Source organism: Meles meles, chromosome 10 (genome assembly GCF_922984935.1).
Source record: "Meles meles chromosome 10, mMelMel3.1 paternal haplotype, whole genome shotgun sequence".
In the NCBI taxonomy this organism is placed as follows: domain Eukaryota; kingdom Metazoa; phylum Chordata; class Mammalia; order Carnivora; family Mustelidae; genus Meles; species Meles meles.
The window spans coordinates 54,076,777-54,098,525 of NC_060075.1; the positions used below are offsets into that span (position 1 = coordinate 54,076,777).

At 44.3% G+C, this 21,749-nt stretch overlaps 1 protein-coding gene across 2 annotated transcripts in view; it reads left to right on the forward strand.

The window, feature by feature from the left end:
- The window catches only part of RAPGEF5 (Rap guanine nucleotide exchange factor 5), a 225,989-nt gene that overhangs the window by 195,945 nt on the left and 8,295 nt on the right, over positions 1 to 21,749 (forward strand). For both annotated transcript variants that reach the window (XM_046020444.1, XM_046020445.1), the window contains exons 19-24: positions 1,294 to 1,416; positions 3,263 to 3,441; positions 8,739 to 8,829; positions 10,943 to 10,993; positions 11,795 to 11,882; positions 17,545 to 17,609. In XM_046020444.1, the coding sequence (XP_045876400.1) occupies positions 1,294 to 1,416; positions 3,263 to 3,441; positions 8,739 to 8,829; positions 10,943 to 10,993; positions 11,795 to 11,882; positions 17,545 to 17,609 (597 nt within the window). The remainder of the gene's footprint in view (positions 1 to 1,293; positions 1,417 to 3,262; positions 3,442 to 8,738; positions 8,830 to 10,942; positions 10,994 to 11,794; positions 11,883 to 17,544; positions 17,610 to 21,749) is intronic.

The window sequence follows — 21,749 nt, forward strand, 5'->3', positions numbered from 1 at the left end:
ACTGAAAAAGTCTGGAGAAGCTCTGGGAAGGTCTTTTGTCACTTGTTTTTTTTTTTTCCTTCTTCAAGTTAGGAAACCTTTTCATAACAGTAAAACTTGTGAAATGCTAATAATTTTACAGTTTTGAAAGAGGAATTAGGGGCACCTTGGTGGCTCAGTCATTAAGCGTCTGCCTTTGGCTCAGGTCATGATCCCAGGGTCCTGGGATCTAGCCTGGCATTGGGCTCCCTGCCTGGCAGGAAGCCTGCTTCTCCCACTCCCACTTCCCCTGCTTGTGTTCCCTCTCTCACTATGTCTCTCTCTGTCAAATAAATAAAATATTTAAGCAAACAAAAAAACAACAAAAGAGGAATTAATATTTGGAACTTCTTCATACTGTCATGTCATTTATTTTTGCAAAGTCCCATTCTTTTTTCTCCAAGTTATTAATAGCTTTAGTATCATTAACTACTCAAATCCAACCCCTCAAATGGGAGAATTTTTTTTCAAGTAAATGCTTAGCCAACATGGGGCTCAAACTCACAACCCCATACCATGTGCTCTACTGACTGAGCCAGCCAGATGCCCCTGGAGAATTTGTACTTTAATTAGAAAATATCAAGTATTTTGAAAAGATGCCAGATAATTTTTAATAAATTTAACAGTGACAAAATATTTAAAGTTTTGGTGGCATTTAAGGAAGTGCCATTACCAGACTCATACCTCTTTGTGTAGGTAAAGCAACAGATACTGGAAATAATCATCCACCATGGGGCATAAATGAAGTAACTTTTATTTTTTATTTCTTGTTTAAATTTTTATCACTTCCCACAGGCATTTTAATAAAATTTGTAAATGTGTGTCTGGGATGAGGCTTGTTAAATGTATTTCCTGTGAAAACCATGTCTGTCTTTATTGAAGTGCACCATGACATTTCTTTTGTTTGTTTTTATACTAACCTGCTGGCACACTAATTCTTACCAGAAGCCAGAGTGATTTCAGGGCTTTCGCTTTCATTACGCTGTCTGCTGGGGCAGTGTTTTATAATCAGATCTGTGGATGCGTGCATGTGTGGTGGGGGGAGGGGCGGGCTAACTCACTGAAGTATCATTGATCACATTCTGCCGTTTCCAAGGCTGTTTCCCAAATTGGTTGTAACTCACCAAAGATGAACAGACCAGGAAAAATAATAAGTGCACTCAGACAAGATTACTTTCCTAATCTGGGCTTCTAGTGGCTTTCTGTGGTCAGCCAGTTCAGTGCCAAACATTTGGGAATTACCGACGATCCTTTTGCTTCTGTCTGTTGGTTTAGAACCCATTTGCAGAAAATGAGGAATCACAGCAAAGGTCGATGAGGATTTTGGGAATGAACACTTGGGATCTTGCTCTGGAATTAATGAATTTTGATTGGAGTCTCTTCAATTCAATTCACGAGGTAAGTAAGGAGTGGAAAGATAAAATAAATGCTAGTGCTATTTTAACTTTGCATTCTTTTTTTTAAATGATTAAATCATAGTTGAGATAGTTAAGATTTTATTTATTTGACAGAGAGAGTGAGAGAGGGAACACAAGCAGGGGGAGTGGGAGAGGGAGAAGCATGCTCCCCACTGAGTAGGGAGCCTGATGCGGGGCTGGATCCCAGGACCCCAGGATTATTACACAAACTGAAGGCTAAGCCACCCAGCCGCCCCTAACTTTGTATTTTTTTAAAAGAGTATTTGTACATGACTCAGTTTTAAGAAGATCCATCATCTTGTGCTGTAGTTCTGCTTAGGATGCCGTAGCCCAAAAGATATTTGGGGACTTTAAATACATTAAATATAAACCTAGGAAAGTCAGATACATGATCATGCTTTATGTGCTCCTAATATAATCATATGTGTACTGTAGTATAAAAGTGCTCTATTTTTATATGTTTGAATACGTATGTATTTGCATAATTATGAAGATCTAATGGAATTGAAAAGCCGTTTTACATTTGACAACTTTGATATTGATACTTTAATTTTTTTCCATAAAGTTCATGGTTTTGTACAGAATCATATTTATGCATGTACACATATAGTCATTCTTTTCCTCTAGAACGTTCTAAACATTTAGATTGCTGCGAGACTTAAAGTACTTTCTTGAAACTTTGGAGATAGGCTACAAATCTTTATGTCCATCACCCCTCCCTTTGAAGACAGCTTAAACATTTATAAAATGATAGAGTAGGGACAAATGCTACTGACAATTAAGGAGTAAATGTAGCCAGTGGAAGGGCTCACAGGAATCAGGAGATGAAAAATGAGACCTTTCTGTGCAACCATGTGTTGCCTTTGCTTTGCCACGTAGTGACATTTTTCATTACAAACAGCCTTTCCTTCTGAAGAAACTCATGCCCAGTTTGGGGACTTGAGTTCTCTCTTCTGTTTGGAGTGTTTTTTAAATATCCTCCTCAGAAAAATGCCCACATTATAATCTAAATCCAAGCAAGTGGTGAACTCCTTCAAGCTGAACGATATGCGTCTTACGAGATGTGACTGGAGCAGGCTGTGTCGCTGTTTGTACTGCTTTCTCAGGGGAGTGAGGGGCCCCTCCTGTGAAGTGCACACACCCTTTCATTTAAAAACACATCCCTTCTGTTGCTCTGCCTATGATCAGTCTGGATAAAGAGTGGCTGGTCTTGCTCCCTTTTGTAAATTTTGGACCTTTCCCTGATCTCCCTGTCTTTCTGTTCATTATTTTACTCTTTTATCCGTGGTTCTCAAAGAGCGGGTGCCCAGACCAGCATCAGCAGCACCACCTGGGGGCTTGTTATAGACACAGGTTTGGGGTCCCACCACAGACCTCTCAAAGGAGAAAATTCGGGGGCTGGGGCCCAGAGAGCTGCTGTAACAGGCCTCCAGGTGATCCTGATTCACTCTACAATCAGAGAACCTTCGTGGAGAGAACCTCCCTGTACTAGTGACAATCATTTCCACTTGCTTTTGCCAGTACACCAAGTTCAGGAAGTTTGGATTTGATTCAGCCTGTGATTTAAACTTCAGAACTTCTTAGAGTTTCACGTAAAAGTGTGTCATCTGCACATTCTAAAAATAACATTTTTTGTGAGGATTCTAAGCGAACATTATTTCACAAGGCGTCTCTAACCCTGCATTGCTTCCGGTCGGATCTATTGTTACGTTCTCATGACATATGATGAGAGTGGCCACCGGCGGCAGCTCTTAACCATGGACTGACTTTTGTATCAGCTTGTCTCTGCTGAAAATAAATGCTGATGTGCACCTGTCTTCCTGCAGCAAGAGCTGATCTATTTCACGTTTGGCCGACAAGGCAGTGGGGAGCACACGGCAAACCTCAGCCTTCTCCTACAGAGATGCAATGAAGTCCAGCTCTGGGTGGCCACGGAGGTCTTGCTCTGCAGCCAGCTGGCCAAGCGAGTGCAGCTGCTGAAAAAATTCATCAAAATCGCTGCGCAGTGAGTTTTGAACGGTGACTTGGGCAGTTCTTCTGGTCTCCTTGAGAGAGTCCATTTTTTTACCTTTGTGATGATAAGAGGGGTTGGGAGGTAAAAGTAAAATACAGAGTGAAGTGACCAAATGATTGAAAAGGTCTGTTCTGGAATATTTATGTCTTTGCGTGTGAAGGGCTTACACTTTGCAGTCAGTGTCAATACCAGACTCGGGCCCTCTGCTCTGTGCTGCAGAAAGAGTGAGCAGCCAGCACGCACATGCTCCGTCCTGCAGCTGACCTATGGTGTGCCTGGGGAGCTACAGCAGGCAGGGAGAACCGGGAAGATGACATGAGGGGGGAGAATCCTTGCAAACTGGGTGCATTCTAGGATCCTGTTCTTGGCTGCTTGATGCCCACTGTGTGGACTTTGCAAACTCCTCTGCAGGCCCAGCCCTGGCTGGTCCCACCTGACCTCGGAGCCTCACCCGCTGGGTGCGCTCCATGTCGCAGCCGCTCCTAATGGCTGTCTGTCCCAGGCACGCTGTCCTCCAGGCCTGCACACGGCACTGTTGGCTCTGCCGAAATGACCACTTCCACCTTGCAGATTGCTGTCCTTCTTTAAGACCGAGATCAAAGTTGCTTCCTTCTTGAAGCCCTCTCTGACTTTCGGATGCAGGATTAACTACTCCCTACCCCCATGCTCCCTCACACACATGCTTATTCCCTTTCAACTTTTTCTTTTATTACATTTATTAAACTTCCCTGTTTATATAGAATCCCTTCCCTTGCCTGTGTTAGCCTCCAGAGGACAGGGGCCATTACTAATCAAACATTGTACCTGATACGCCTGATGCAGAACTTAAATAGCAGTGACTCAGTAAAGGTTAGTTGAATGACATTTTAGCAACTTGCTGAGAGCTTCCCTTAAAATGCCAGATTAGTATCCTGAGAGGGCTTCCAAAGGAAGCAGGCAGCAGGAATCAGAATCTTTCCCAGTTCCTACTATTACCCATTTTATTTCTCCTTTGTCTTCCCAAGTAGTTTCTACGTCAAACGGTTTTGGAGTGTGCATCAGTGTAACACGTTCAGGAAACTATGAATAATCACTCATTACTTGTACAGATCCTTGCAGGGAACCATGGGTTTCCATGGGGAAACCAGACCCACCCTACACCCAATCCATGCCTTTGAGGAGTTTGCAACCTGCTGGAGGGGATACTTTGATAACTCAGATGGCTAACATGCAAAATAGAATGGGGGATGCCTTATTCTGAGATCGAATTCTCCTGGGACTTTGGGGGGCGGGGAGCTCGTATGCCAATGATGTGGAAAAGGAGGATGTGAAAACATTTGTGAAGGAATTAGCATTCAAGGCTGTATTTGAATTCTGGGGGGAGCTGGACAGATAAGAGTTCGGAAGTACGTTCTGTCCGTGGAAGTGAACCTCACTCGAGGAGGAGGCAGGCAGCATACGGTCAGGGAAAGGGACCTCATCTGCTTTCACCAGAATGGAGTGTTCTTTGTACAGAAGTGGTGGGAGATTGATCTGCAAAGGAAGATAAAACCAAATTGTGAAGGACAGTGCATTTCAGATCAAAGAGTTTAGGCTGAATCGAGGAGCTAGGGATTCGTTGCCTTTTTTGTGCAGGAGACTGTCAGGATCAGAGCTGTCCTTAGGAAGGTTGATCAGAAGGTAGCGCATAGACTGAACTGCAAGCAAAAAGACCCCAGATGCAGTGCATGTAGTTTACCTCGCAAGAGATAACAGAAGTACCCAACCTGGTATTTGGTGTTACTGGGAATGGAAGGCGAGAGATTCAGCAGATATTCCTAAATCTTGGATAGTTTTTATGGTGAATATTCCTTTTTTTCTTCTTCTTCTTCTTAATTTGGCCAGTGCATTCCAAATGGCCTGTGAAATTCATAAAGGTGAAGCTCTTTTGGATCAAAAGCTTTCTTATAAATGCCAGTTACTTGGAGAAACGGGACATTAATGTCCCAAGGAGTAAAATGACACCACACAGCTTAGTTCCAGTATAAGATTATATCTATCCTCAGGGAAATGAAATATATTCACATCTTCTCCATATGGCCCCATGCTCTTGAATTATTTACGGTACTGGTCTCTCTATCCCTAGCCCATGGAGTAGAATGCCAACAGAAACATAAAGTTAAATTCCTCATAATCACACTAGTAGGAATAACCTAGGGAAACAGTAATTTCCATGATCATGAAGTGTCTCCCCTGCCTAAGGCATCTATTTGCATATTCATGTTTCCTTCCTTCTCGCCCTCCCCACCCCCACCTCTGTGGATTGAGTGGAGTTTATTTCCTCACACAGACAAAGGAGTGTTTGCTAAACCGGAATGTTTCAGTGTCAGTCTGTTCTTATCGTGGAATGAATGAACCTTAGGAACAAAGGATTCCAGACCGGATTGGTATCCAATATTTATACTCTATCAATTTGTCTTCTAGAGAAAGCATTTGTTCTTTTTTAGGTTCAGACGTTAGTTATGTGTGCTTTTTTTTTTTTTTATTGTAAGTATGACTACAAAAGAGATCTGGGTTAGGAAAATTGTTTATGGGAGCTTAAAGATAAAAAGATGAGAATTCTACCTGAGACTCCAGACAGATAAATGATACCAAATAAAAAGAGGAGTTAATAAAACTTTTAAAAATGAATATTAATAAAACCATATCCCCCAAAAGTCTTGTTTTCAACTCCAGCAAATGCTGTCTGAAAGGTTTGCTGTATACTGGGTATTTGGGTGATGGGCAGAATATAAAAATGAATGGATATATCCTCTAGCTGTGAGGAACCTAAATGTCTAGTGAAGAATCACAGGACCCACTGGGCTTCCGTCCTGTAGTAAGTGGGAGGACCTGGGAGTCAGAGAGAGCCTCCCACAGAGGTGCTTGTGGCCTAGGGGCGAGATGGTTCTCCCCGACCACAGGAGCCTCTCCTCAGAGGAACCTCCCATCAGCACGCCAAGCCTTAGAGCTGCCTCATGTCTGTTCTGGCTGGTATGAACCTTCCAGGGAGGGTGAGGAGACAGAAAGGGAAGCAGAGTCCAGGTAATAGATGACTTTTGTCACTGATAATATACAAAAATAGTGGATTTTCAAAATCATTGACCCAGAGAAGCATACCAAGCAGTGTCCACCAGGAGAAAGTTGGTAGAAAGCAGATAAAGGGGCCAGTTAGACTGAGTTTCAGGTCCCCTCACCGACCCCCGAGCTGCAGGCAGGGCTAGATGCCAGGCAAGGAAGACTCCGAGGGACACAGCCCATGACCGTGGAGGCTCCGCAGTGAGGGGCCTGTGGGACAGGGTCTAGCCCAAATACTTCGGACCCTCAGTGTGGAGGCAGCAGTGCCTTTGCACATTCCACAGTTGGCGGGGATAGAACTTGCCACATGCTCCCTGGTGGGGCCCTGTCTGCCCTGGAGCCCAGGCGCAGCTGTCCTTGGGCAGCATGCAGCCCCCGAGGCTGGCCCTGGGAGCAGCTGTGTAGGGAGGACCTGCCAGGCACAGCCAACTGTGTGTGTGACCGGAAACAGCCCCATCCGTTCTCCTGTTTCTGAACTAGATACTTTCCCCTACAGCCTGTGCCACTGGGAAGCCGTGCCATTTTGGGGGACAGTTTTCAGTATGTGCCGAGAACATTTAACATCAAGATAGCTTTGGACCAATCATGTCATGAATGACTGAATTTTAATTAAAAGAACCATAAATCCAGTTAAAAAGTTTTATGCACGAAGATACTCTTTGTAGCCTTCTGTATTGAATTGAATTGAGAATACCCTGAATGTTAACAATAGGGGAATAAGTAAACAAATCATGAAACGTTTTTGATGAAGTTGTACAGCCATTTATGATGGTAGTGGAGAATTCATAATACACACTCTAACACAGTATAACTGAAAAGGCAGGACTCGGGAGTTACCCATCCACTGTCCCCAAGTTCCTCATGAGCCCAGTGGGGATGCAGTGGGACAGAGGGCATTTGGCACAAGCTGGCACTTTTTCTGCCCTGGCTTACTCTTGCTCACTTTCATATGACTTCATATTTATCATGTTAGAGGAATTTCTTAACTTTAAAAACTTGGCTCGGAGAAGTGTTTTGTTGTTTTTTTTTAAACATTGCAGATAAAGGAGTGTCTGGAACACACAGGCTGCCCTAGCTGACCTGGGAGGCCAAGCCCCCTCTGCAAGCTTTGAAAACCAGTGGACTTTTGACCGATTAGATTGAAGGGCATGACTGACGTAATGCAGAACAGATAATCTCACAGAGTGAATGGAGCTCAATGTGATTTTATTTCCTCCTTTCTCCTCTAAATGAGAAACATGGGACGGGATCCCCACAGCACATGCCATATTTTACATAGATCCATAGGACAGTGTCTATATGGTGGACAGTGAAGAAAATGCACCTGAATGTCGAGGGAGAGGGAGCTTGAACCAGTGAGGGGAGAGGGGCTTGTCTGTCAAAGTGTAATGACAGCATCCTGGGTACAGAGAGATGGGACAAGAGAGCTGTTATAGGAGGAGTATGCTAGGGCGCCTGGGTGGGTCAGTTGGATAAGTGTCTTCAGCTCATGTCATGATCCTGGAGTCCCAGGATTGAGTCCCACATCAGGGGCTCCCTGCTCAGCAGGGAGTCTGCTTCTCCCTCTGACCCTCCCCCTTCTCATTCTCTCTCTGTCTCTCCCCCAAATAAATAAATAAAATCTTTATTTAAAAAAAAGAGTATGCTATATAAAAAGAAACATGAATTCAAGAGTTTTCTGTTGAAATTGTAGATGCATCATCCAAAATAGATCTTTTATTAATTTTTAAAAAATATTTTATTTATTTGTCAGAGAGAGAGAGAGAGCACAAGCAGGGGGAGCGGCAGGCAGAGGCAGAGAGAGAAGCAGGCTCCCCGCTGAGCAGGGAGCCCGATGCAGGACTTGATCCCAGGACCTCAGGATCATGACCTGAGCCAGACAGGTGCCCCCAAAATAGATTTTTTAAAAGGAGGAATCTTTTGAGGTGTCCAGAGGGTGTCGGAGCACAGATCTTTTCCTAGAGGGAAAAATGAGCTGGAGTGTTAGGAATCTGTCACCTGGTGAGGAGCAGCAGAGGGGACACCGCCAAGCCCCCTCCCCCCCCCACCACACACACACACACAAGGGCATTCAGTGTGTATTGGCCTTGGAGTCCCACACCACCCTGGATGTTGAACTCTGTGGCCTAGGAGAGCCTTTGCATCTTTATCTTTTGCAGCCATCTGGCAAAAGGATGTTGCTCCAAGTACCTTGTGCTTTCTTTATTCCGTAGCTGCAAAGCCCAGAGAAACCTGAATTCCTTCTTTGCTATCGTGATGGGTCTCAACACTGCTTCTGTGAGCCGGTTGTCACAGACCTGGGAGGTGAGCCTTGGGGGTCTACATGGAAAGGGGAGGGGGGTGTTAGGGATAAAGAAAACTGAATGGGAAATGTTCCAGCGAAAGCCCGTTCTTCAAAATAAATTTATTTGGATTGTTTAAATGAGGTAAGTACTACTAGGAAAGAAAAAAGTTAAAAATCCATGTATCAGGTTGGACTGTTTTAATCAAATGATCTTCAGAATGGCTCTATTATTTATATAAAATCCAATACATGAAATACATATTTTCATACAGAGAACATATATATATATATGAAGGAGATAAAAATTGTATAATGCTCCACGCCTAGTTTTCTGCTTTGCTGCCATGGTTGTGTGGTTGCAGTCCCATGCTGGTCCTTTCAGAAGTGGTGACATGTGTCCAGAAGCAGATTTGCTGAGATGCTAATGGACATAAGCTTCCAGACCTCTCTCTTGCAGGCCCCCCTACCCCCCAGCAGTGTGTTCATGTGGATGATGTGTATCTCTGTAAAATTTGCAGAAGTACAGTAGTTTTGTATTCTTTTTTTTAAAGAAGGCCCACAGAGTGTTAACTTTCAGCCCCTCCCCAGTCTGGGCTCTGCCTGTGTCCCTGTTGCTTGGGGAAGGTGGCCTGCGTTCTCAGATGGAGAGGCCCACTCAAGTCAATTCAAGTTCTGGGACACGGACTCTAAGGGCCTATGTGGGAGGAGCTGAAACTGGGGGGTCCCTGAGTGTGACCAGACACAGGAAAGAGGGCTCTGGCCCTTCCCCTGGCCCCATCACCTTCTTTCTTTGGGCTTCTGTTTGTCTCTCTGTTGCTGTTGACTGGCTACCTCACTGCATGTACCATTTCTCTCCCTCAGCCCTGCTCTTTCACCATCAAGCCTGCCCCGATGGCCCTGACCTGTGTATGGCTCACACACTCTCCTTAGCATCTCTCCAGTCCCCTCAGCCTCACTTCCTGTCACTACTCCATTTTCTCCATGGTTCCCGATTCTCACTCCTGCAAGACAGGCCGACTCTCTTTTTTCTGCCGTGAGATGTCAGCACAGGGCTCCGAGCAGTGTGCTAGGGTTTCACTTTCTTTGCATCAGGGGCCATTCTCCCCTGGGAAGCATGGTGGTGACCTGAGGGTCGGGGTCAGTGCTCCTTAGAGGAGTGCCAAAGAAAAGAAACGGAAGGCCTGCTTGCCCAGTTAAGCAAACAAGACGTGCGTGCGCATCGTAAGGTGAAAGGAGGTGGACAGCGGTGCCACAGTCCATCAGAGCTGGAGGGAAACTAATGGCCAGCCAGGGTCGGAGGGGCATGGAATTTGAATTAAACCTGGAAAGAAGCCTCGATGTGTAGAAATTGAGAGGAGAAAGAATTCAATTCAATTCAAACAGTGTGCATTTCGTGGACATGTAGATGGTCTCCTATGTGCAGGGCCCTGACCATCTGCCCCATGGCGGATCCAGAATGGGCTGGACCAATTAGAACAGAGGATGTGGTGATAAAGGAGATCCGGGACCAGTTCAGACTGGACCCCAGGAGGGCAAGTGGAAACTCACCCCAAACCACCCAGCTGGAAGGGGGCAATGTGGGAATTCAAATTCAGACTCCACTGCCCTGGAGAGCCTGTTTCCACCCTCTGTGACTTCCCATGCCACCTGCTGCTGGGGGTGACCTTCGCAGCTCAGTTAGGGTTTTTATGGCCTTTCACCATTTAGCCCTCTGCTGTGAAATGCAGTTAGATCATTTAAACAAAAAAAGCTAGCCAATATTACTATTTCCCACTCAGCAAGACTACGCGAGAAGACAAGAGCATTTGCCAAAGGTGGGATATGGAACAGAAATCCTAGTCTGTGTTTAAAAATCACCAGCGTGTGGAATATCTAATCAGCTAGATTCCTGAGTCACGTAGCCATGACCTATTTTAAAACTGTTTTTAGCAACATTCCCAAGGAGTGTCATATTAAGGAATGCTGAAGATTGCATAGTGAGAAGCAGACAGGGTAAACCAAATGATAGAGGTATTTGTGTTCAGATACGTGACACGTGGAAGTTTAGTTTAAGAATGTTCCCCCCTTGGTTCCTCTGAAAGTAACAGACTTCTTTGACCTTTTCTTTTTTGTATTTTGTTTGTTTGATTTTAGAAAATCCCTGGGAAGTTTAAGAAACTTTTCTCTGAACTTGAAAGTTTAACAGTAAGTAGTGAGCCAAACGAGACTTACTCTTCAAATTAATTGATAGTGCCGAATTTCTGTCTAGATTGCCTTGTTCATGACCCTCTACCGTGACTGGTAGCTTAGACTAGACCACTCGTACCTGAAACTGTAGCTTTCCTTCCTACAGAGGGAAGAAGTTGACAGTTAATGCTTCTTCCTCTCCATGGAGAAAGGTAGTGAGAAGGGTCCTTTTAACGCGATTTCCAGAATGCAGATTTTTAAGTATATAGTCTATTTCAACGTCTACAAAATTAATTGGTATAAATGGAATGTGCAGTGTCTAATGCATGATTCTTTTTTCCTTTTTCTCCTTCGTACCATTTCTAGGGTTTAAATTTTTTAAAATGTCTAGTTGCTTTTCAGAACACAAGAAAACAGCATTCTCTTATTTTCTGTGCATTGTCTGTGCGTTATGAGGGAGGTTTTTCTTTGCAGTGTACCTAACAAAAGACTTTGGGGCTACCTCGTGATAGAAATTATGCAGAGGAAACTGTGCTTAAAGAATCTATTTGAGGAAAATAATAAGGCAATCAAAAGGTGCCTCTCTTTTGCAGTCATTTCCCATTATTGTAAACCAATAAGTTGACTTTTATTCATTGCCTACATTTCCTGCCCTAATTTAGTGAGTTTTTTCTCCTAGGAAACCTTTATCTACTTTGTTCTGAAGAAGAACCTCTCAATATCTAAATCATGTTCAAATTGTATAGCAAAAGTGGATTTAGAATTGTTTCTATAGCACATTGATTTTTCTTTCTCTTTGTAATCTGCTTCCTTTGGCAGGATCCTTCCCTGAATCACAAAGCCTACAGAGATGCATTCAAAAAGATGAAACCACCCAAAATCCCATTCATGCCCCTGTTGCTTAAAGGTAACAATTGTCTTCCCTTTATGCCATCCAATCCCATCAGCAGAAATGTATCACTCTAACTATACAGGGCCAAAAAAAAAAAAAAAAAAAAAAAAAGAGCAAGAGAGACTCTTGGTCTATTTCTTCAGAGCAATTTTGACATTCAGACCTAACTGTGTTTGCTTGAGATGGGTTTGCAAGTGCTCAGTTATTTCTGAGGTAACTGAAGTACTGAATTGTTTCGGAGAGATACCAAACCATTTTCACCTGACTCATAGAACTTGGCACTGGACGCCTGTGTTTTTATTTTGCTCTGCTTCCAAGTGCAGGCTTACTTTCCTGGAGTTGACCATCCACTTCGTCAGGCTGGGAGAAAAAACCCAGAGCGAGATCACACTCCGAAGAGTTTGCAGCTTAAATTTCGGAGAGCTAACTGCCAGGCTGCCCTGTGTGAGAAGTACCGATGGTCAACCCCCTGGCAGTAGAGTCTGTGACTGGGGGAGAAGGTGCTGTCTTTCCAGGAGTGGCATTCGAGGGAGTATGTGATGCTGCAAGCTGGTCCGTTGACTTGTCTCCTGGAGAGCCCCAAATAATTCATCCCGAAACACTTTAGTTAAATTCGCTAGTGAGATCTCAGTAGTCTCTTTCAAACCAAGAGGGTTTATTCAAAGGAAGTTCCTTTGAATCTGGCCTGTGCTACTAACATTCAATATATACGCTACCTATGTGCTTTCCAGGAAAAAGGGATTTGGACTTTTTTTTTTTTTTTGGCCATATTTTGAGTCTTTCCAAGGGATTTTATAGGAAGACTTTTTTATGTAGCTTCCGCCCTTCAGAGGCTTATAATTTCTGCTGGGTCTGGCCCCAATGACTGGATTCCTACATGTGATTCTGGAAATGAGCTGCCTGGGAACCAGATTGCTGGATGGCCCGGCCATTCTCCCAGCCCACCCCAACCCCATCGCTGCTCCCACTGGCAAAGATGCCTGTATTCCCTCCTCGGCCTCTCTCCAGAACAGGCAGAGCTTGCAGAAATCTCTGAGAGGCTGTGAGCCCCGCCACTCCTCATCCACTCTGCATCTAGTACAAAGCAAGAATCTTCCTGAAACAATACTCTGTTAGCACAACTGAGGTATGCAGATGCTTCGTTCAAGCTGAAAAGATTCTGCTAAATGTAAATGGATGGAATAGGGAGAGATTGTAATGCCAAAGTAACAATTTAAAGCTTTATTCAGGCTTACAGTTTTTATTTGCAAAATGAAACATTCTCAAGGGGAGAGTGGGGGGTGGCAGGTGGGAAGTAACAGAATCCTTTAGACACAAATAGGAAACAGGAAATGAGGACAGATCTGGGAGAGAAATTAATCTTAAGCAGAAAAAATTTTGAAAGAAAAGTTTAAGGTAATGAGAAATTAGTTGACAGTGTCCCTTTAGCTTAATTAGATATGAGCAGTGCTTTTTGCTGAATATTTGTGATTTTCCCCCCAAAATATTTAATGCAGTCAAGTGTCTCAGACTTACATCTTAGCTTGGATGCAATTTTCTGCTCTACTGAGTTTATCTAGACCTCTTTGTTGGCAGCAAAACAAATTTTCCTTTTTTCTCTGCAAATACATTCACTCTAGTAAATTAAACATTTTTTCATTAGAAGCTTTCTTGAGTTTAAGCACTTAGTTTTCCTTTTCAAATATTTTGTCATTATAAAAATAAACATCATTAACACTTTATTGTTTCAAATTATCATTTTTATCTGAAATAATTTCTGAAGGAATATAGGGTGAAAATTTAAAATATGTATGTCATGCCTGAAACAAAACATTTTGGAAAAAAAAAAACAAACATCAATTTGGGGGTGTTTTAATTGCAAAATTTTTTTAAAGTTGTGATAAACTACTTTAGAACAACCAGCCTTTTAGTGAAAACTCACCCCTCTCCCCCTTGTTCCTCCCACTTCGGGTTGCTATTAGAGAAAAAGGACCAAATTGAACTCCTTGGGTGTTACAAAGGATTAGACCTCCCGTGTTTCATTTTGTAAGCGGGTCAGTTCCCAGTAAACATGCAGATTATCAAGTGAGCCCTTAACCTGAGGGTCCTTCCAGCATCAGCTTTCCTGTTTCTGATTTGAATTCTTGCCTTTTGATCCCGCCCCCCGCCGCCCCTCCCCCCTCGCCACTCCTCCCCCCACCCGGGGTGTGGAATCAATTCAGAAAGCAGATGAATGGGAAACCCTAAACGAGTGTAGGGGCAAGGATCCCGCTGAGCTAGAGTCAGAAGCAGCCCAGCAGTGTGCATCATGCGGCGTTTGGGGAGACGGTAGTCCTTTCCAGCAGAGTGACTATCAACAGGTGTAGGAAGGTGAACTGAGGTCCTCTGGGGGGTTTTGTGTGTATCTCAGAGCCGAGATGATTACTGCAGAGTTGCAGGGGCTTTTAAATCAAAAGAATGTTAGGGTGCTTGTACATTTCTTCCTTCTCTTGTCATCTCCAAATGGAGCCGTTTCCTCCAGTAGCTCTATTACATGAAGTGTTTGGAGAGTGTTCGAGTGTCTTCAGATGAACAGCGCTCATTTCCTGCACTCTGCTGGCTGGGTTCCCTGAAGTGCTTCCCAGCCCCGGACTTACGGTTCTGAAAAACCAGGTCTCTCTGTCTTTGTCTCTTTTCTTTTCTTTCTCTTTCTCTCTCTCTCCCCCTCCCTCCCTCCCTTCCTTCCACTTACTGGTTTATCTTCCTCCTACCTTCCTCTTCACACACCTGCCATCCACCTGCATCAAACCCTTCAGCCCCTTGAGCCCCTTCTGGGTGGCAGCCCCTTCCAGCCTCTCTCTCCTTCACACCTGGCCAAAAGCACCTTCCCTGCTTTATTCTCAGGCCAGTATGAGCCTGGCCTCCAAGCCCCTGGGGTTAAGTGAGACCACCCAAGAAGAGAAGAGACCTCAGGCTGGAGGGAAGAGAGGGAGCCACAAAGGGAAGACGTGGAAAGTTGCTGACATGCTCCCTGTGCCATAAATCTGGCAAGGCGGCTCTGATGGGTATAAGAAATGCCCAAGTCTGTCCAGCTTGAGCTCCTGGAGAGACACAGTGGTGAGAGGAACCAGGCTCCCTGGGTTTGAATCCTGGCTGGGACAAGGAGAGCTCTCATCGTGAGCCAGAAGTGCATATTCTTTGGCCCACAATTTCTTCACACTCTGTCCTGCTGGGGCTGTACCTTACCTTTGTTAATGCTCTTAGTACAGGTAAGTGCCCGTATTGTCATGAGTCCTCATCATTATCCTTGGGAACACCATGAGAGGATGACAATAATGTGACCCTGGGGAAATGGACCAAGGGACTCAAAGAGGGCGTTTGTGACCTGAGGTCTCAGGGAGTTAGGGGAGGCTAGGCTTTTAGGTGGTGTGTGATGTAGATAGGGTACACACGGTGTTTATTTGTCACACCGAAAAGGTAAGAGCTAACTGCATTGACGACTGTCTTCTAAGATTTTCTAAAGACATTTACTTATTTTAGAGAAAGAGAGTGCATGAGTTGGGGAGGGGCAACGGGAGAGAGAGAATCCTGAAGCAGACTCCACGCTGAGCAGGGAGCCTGACGTAGGGCTCCATCCCAGCACCTGGGATCATGACCTCAGCTGAAACCAAGTCGGCCACTTAACCAACTGAGCCACCCAGGCACCCCACGATTTTTTTTTATTTTTTAAGTAATCTTTACACAAAATGTGGGGCTCAAATGTAAAACGCTAAGGTCAAGAGTTGCATGCCCTTCTGACTGAGTCAGCCAGGTGACCCAGGACTACTGTCTTCTAACTATTGTGACACAGAATGGAAGCTTGTAGTTCTTTTCTGAAAGCAAAGTCTTGAAAGATAATAAAATAACCAGAGTTTGTCAGATGATCGTATAATTGTGAATTGTTTTCCTGTTAGAACATCATTTTTTTTTTTTTTTTTTTTATTTGTCAGAGAGAAGGAGAGAGAGAGAGAGCACACAGGCAGGCAGAGGTGGAGAGAGAAGCAGGCTCCCTGCCGAGCAAGGAGACCATGCGGGACTCGATCCCAGGATCCTGGGATCATGACCCGAGCCGAAGGCAGCGGCTTAACCCACTGAGCCACCCAGGCGTCCCTAGGGCAGACGTTTGAATGGGTCGTCGCTGCCACGGGGGGCGTGCGATCGGCCCGAGGTAGAACATCATTTTTAAAGAAGGGGAAAAGTCCCAGGAAAACTTTGCAGTCAGTACTGGAAGCTGTATGTAATGGATGGCTTGAGGAAACATTTGTATCAGGGTAACCTGTAACTATGTAACTCGTGTCGCCCCCTCGTGGGCCATCAAAGCTCAGCGGCCAAATGCATCCTAGGCAGGTTTCCAGAGCACCTAGCTCATAATTGCCCCACGGGGACCAGCAGAATGAAAGTCTTGATTAGATGCAAATGCTTTCCCTTTCTATTTATAGGAATCTAAAGCTGTTCTTTTCCCTCTTTTATGTCAGCTTACTTTAGCAATGTAGTTTTCATTTGGTTTGCCCTCCACTTTTGATTTTGGTTTTTAATTCTTAAAACTAAGATTTTTATTAATTTATTTGACAAAGAGACTGAGAGAGCACACAAGCAGGGGGAAGCTACAGGCAGAGGGAGAGGGGGAAACAGGCTCCCCGCTGAGCAGGGAACCCAATGTGGGGCTCAATCCCAGGACCGCGGGATCATGACCCCGGCTAAAGGCAGACACCCCACCAACTGAGCCACCCAGGCACCTCTGCCCTCCACATTTGTGATCTGACATGATTATTTGCAGGCTTTTTAAACTGTAATATATTTCTTATTTTGATTTTTATCTTAGAGGATTCCCTTAGTGTTCAGTCATTGACCCTCTAATGTGAGTTTGTATGAGTCACCGCTCATTGAGCTTCAGCTGCTATCTTTATTTTAACTGATTCCCAAATCCCTTTCTCTTGAAGAGGCACTCCTGGGTTTTTTGGTTCTGATTTTTGATTTTTGGGGTTTCGTTTGTTTGTTTTTGCAACCAAAAGGAGATTTTTGCTTGAGGAGCTTCTGTCACTTTAAAGGCAGTGAGGCTCAAACCAAATGTAACTTCCCCTTCCTCTGAAAATGCACTTTCATCCTACTTTCCTTGTGTTCTTTTTGTCAGTGATGCTTTTTTGCACCCGTCAAGGAGGGCCAGAACCTCTGCCATTTTCTGGCCTGTCCCTTTCTGATACACTTCTGATACACATTCGGGCACTGGGTTTTGGAACCAAAAATCTAAATGGAAACATCTGCGTCTGGATCCACTAACATTTTAGGTAAAACAGGCCCCATGCACTTGGCCAGAAATTGTTATAAAGCAAACACAAAGATATTAAAACTCTTGTTTCTGGCTATGTTGTTCTTTCCTGCTCAATGTTCTGGCCTAAAAATTAGTGGACTGGTTAAGTTATACTGGTTAAGTTGAAGTCAAGCTCTTCACTGTGTACAAAATATCTCATTGCATTTGTTCGTTAATGTTCTCTTCCCACACTCACAGACACAAATTATGCCTTTCACATCGAATACCATATAGATTCAATTCCAGGCTGCCTCGTCAAATTTATGGAATAATGCACAATGTTTAAGAAAAATTAATAGGTTGTATTGCATCTAGACCTCCCTAGCCCTGACTCATTCCTAACAGCACATATATCTTGTTTTTAATTTTCAGATGTAACATTTATTCATGAAGGAAATAAAACATTTTTGGATAATCTTGTCAATTTTGAAAAACTGGTATGTAAATTTCATTATTTCTCCCCTTTCCCTCCTGTAAGGAAAGTGTATGCTTTTCTTTCTTGCTCCAAGAAACAAATGGTTTAAGTACTTTTCTCCTTTGAAAGCATGATGGTTTGCAGGAGCTCGTCCGCTGCATGTTATGCATTGTCACGAAAATGTATTCCAGTTAAAAATGGGGGTGCTCGCAAGGCTTTGAGAACCACATATGAAAACCTGCTTCTTCGGCTTGAAAATGGGACTTCATTGCATTTCTGTCAGAGGTGGAAGGTGTGTTACTGAACCAGAAGTAAAACCGTAAGGTTCTGTTGGGAGGAATTTCGCATGCAGGAGGCTAAGCCTGACTGCCTGAAAGGCGTTGCTCTGTGTCTCGGTGTACACAGCTCCCGACGCTCAGGAGGAAGCTTCTGGGGAGGTGTGTTTGTTTCCAGTGCTCCCCACTCGGATATGAAGGTGGAATTGGGAGCGTGTGAGTGTGAGAGCAGGTCGCGTGCCTCTGCCAGCCCTTGAAGGGCGCACAGCTGTGGAGACTGCAGCGCTGGCATAGTGCCCTCCCTGCTCACCGATGAAAGGTTCCCAGTCAGTTCCTCCCTGCAAGTGACCAGAAGGCATCTTACTGAATTATTTCTAGGACCTTCCCAGGTTTTTTTCTCATACAGTAGGCTCCTCCTCACCTTTCTGAGTGGCCAGGGGCCAAGGAGGGGTGGCCTGCCAGAACTGAGCCAGATAAATCAAATAGGAGTGCTCCAAAGAGGCCCAGTTGACCCCAGAATGAGTCTGTCTGGTAAATGAGCTTTAGTGACACAAATGAGATTGTCCTTCATAGTTAGAGATGATACCAGTGATCCCTGTCCGGAGATCCTGACCTTTGAGTGACCTTTTCAGCAATGATAATGGGTTTGTGTGAACTCTTTCAGGAACTGACACCCCCCCCCCCCCCCCCGTTCCCTATGAGACGAGGTCAGGCCTGTGACAGAAGGTTGAGGGAGACAGAGGTTGCAGACCATGACCAAAGAGCAGTACACACTGATGAGTCCAGGCGGGGTTTGACGTCTGACCTTTGCCTTGTAAGTGCCCTGCTCTTATGGTCAGCTTAACTCACTGCACTGCGGGTGAGGCAGCAGAGAACCACAGTGCAACTTGAAAACCCATAATTCTAGAATCTGGGAGACAGACATCTTGGGATATCTTGTCATAGCTCCATTTTAATCACTGGAGGATGATAGGTTTGTACCCATTTTTTTTTTTTTTAAGATTTGTTTATTTATATGAGAGAGATCATGAGCAGGAGAGGCAGAGGGAAAATCTAAAGCAGCCTCTGTGCTGAGCACAGAGCCCTGTATGGGACTCGATCTCACAACCCTGAGATCACCACCTGAGCCAAAACCAAGAGCTGGATACTTAACCGACTCCCCCACCCAGGTGCCTCTGTGCCCAGTTATTTGTAAAGTGGATGTGTCTAGGAGGACCTGGGTGGCTCATTTGGTTAAGTGTCTTCCTTCAGCTGGGGTCATGATCCTGGGGTCTTGGGATCAAGCCCGGTATCAGGCACCCTGGTTAGCAGGGAGAACTGCTTCTCTCTCTCCCTCTAGTGCTCCCCTTGCTTATGATCACTCTTTCTATCAAATAAGTAAAATCTAAAAAAAAAAAAAAAAAAAAAAAAGTGGGTGAGTCTATAACTTCTCAAGACCCTCTACATTGCTCAGAGTTCAGTTAGAAGACTCTACAGTCAAACCAACACAGCCAGAAATGGATATTCAAAGTGGGTTTTTTGGTACTGATCCTTTGAGATTTCTGCTACATCAGTGTGTCATGTTCTAAAGACCATAGGGCACCTCTTTGCAACCAAAGGCTATAGGCACTGACATTCTAGACTCTGTGTAGGTTCATCTCCAGTGTGTGATGTTAATGAAATGATTTCAAGCAAATGATGCTTTCGATCAGTATCTCCTTCAAACCCTGGCCTGCACATCTGGTTAAGAATGCCTAACAAGCGTTGGAGAGCATGTGTAACCCTGTGGGATGGGTGTGTCACACTGAGTGGAATCCCCTATAAAGGTCTAGTGAGCCCACATTGGGCTCCCTGCTCACCAGGAAGCCTGCTCACCTCTTCCATTCCCTATGCTTGTGTTCTCCCTCTCGCTGTCTCTCCCTCTGTTGAATAAATAAATAAAATCTTAAAAAAAAAATTAAAAAAGACTTCAGACTAACCACAGGGAACAAAACAAAGTCTAATAAACAGTCCTTCTGTTAAAATCAGTAGCTATCTGTACCCCTTAATTCTTTAAGATGGTTTAAGGAAATAACATGGCATATATAAGTAATCATATTCTCCTTTGAATTTTATTTTATTATTATTTTTTTTAATTAATTTATTTTTTTTTAAAGATTTTATTTATTTATTTGACAGAGATCACAAGTAGGCAGAGAGGCAGGCAGAGAGAGTGAGAGGGAAGCAGGCTCCCTGCCGAGCAGAGAGCCCGATGTGGGACTCGATCCCAGGACCCTGAGATCATGACCCGAGCCGAAGGCAGCGGCCCAAACCACTGAGCCACCCAGGCGCCCTTTAATTTATTTACTTGACAGAGAGAGCATAAGCAGGGGGAATGGCACAGGGAGAAGCCCCGATGCGGGGCTCGATCCCAGGACCCTGGAATCATGACCTGAGCCGAAGGCGGATGCTTAGCCAACTGAGCCACCCAGGCGCCCCTCTCTTTTAAATTTCAAATTCCTGAAGAGGACTTTATGAAAAAAAGACAGCTAGAAAATAAATGCGGGTATAAGGCTGTCCTCTTGGGTCCGCTCCCTCTTCAGGAGCTTTGAACTACTGCTCAATAAATTTTGCTTTGTTTTCCACCAAAAAAAGAAAGAAAGAAAGAAACAGAGGTATACATACCCAGAGCAGGGTCCTAGCACCCCTGTGCACCCATTAGGTGCTTGCTAGCACATCGTTGCTAAAGAGAGCAGATTTTGTAATATTGGGGAGTTCCTGGTCCTCAAAGTAGATGCCACTTAATGATGCAGCCCACCTCAGGCTGACCCTCTTCCTCACACAGAGAAGACAAGGTGCATTCACATTTTTCGAAGGACAGAAATCTATTTTACATTATACACAGCCCTGTCTCCTACTTGGATGCTGGAGAAGGAAACTGAATTTCCTAATGGAGTCAATATTTTCGAAGGAATGTTTCTTAGCAAGGAACAGCATTTTGCTTAAGCTACAGCAGGATCATCTTTCACAATAATGAACCAATAGAACCTAACTGAATTAACTGGTAAGAAGCCAGTTCCTCATGGTGGATATTAGCCTACGCCAGCTAGCAAATAATTCAGTGCATTTTCTTTATCTGGCTGTTACAGGCCAGCACATGATGGCCAACGGCCAACGACACGAGGGCCCAGAAGCACACACTGGGTCTAATGAGCTGTCCGTCGTGCCTTCTGCTGTCTTAGCAGCTCTAACCATTTCACCCCTGAACTATTAAATAACCAAGAAACAGACGCTTTCTCTTTTCCATGTCGAGAGTGTCATGCTTTACCAGATCTTCTTTCTCCTCCTCCTTCCTGCTTCAGGAAAGCCAAAGATGAGGCCCAGGACCCAGGTGTCCCTGTGGCATTCAGTGCTCAGCCTTACACCTGCCCAGGGCTCCCGGGAGCCACACGAGTGGCACACGATAGAAATCAGTGTGATGCCATAGCTTAGAACAAGAGACCTGCCCTGGGAAGAGCGGTCACGTTTGGGGAAGGAAACATTAACAATACATTCACAGACATGAGTCACGTCTCATTTCCTTTACAAAGGCAGACTGAGCTACTGTTCTAATCACTGCCCTATTTAATTTTTCACTATTGAGTAGAAATAAATTAGAAATACAGCGGAGAACAATTTAATAAGTAGGTCATGTTCAAATAAAGTTTCTACAGTTCTAAGGGATATTAAATTTAAAAAAAAGTTTTGTACTCATGTTATTCTTTTAGCAATCATTCATTAAGGGCTTGCTGTAAATGGACGAGCCTTTGCTTGATATGTACACGCAGGACAGGAAAGATGATGACATGTTTAGGGAGGTTTGGAGGACCAGATAATGGATAATGTTTATTCTCGAATAATAGGATGATGTTTGGATTTTTTAAAAGATT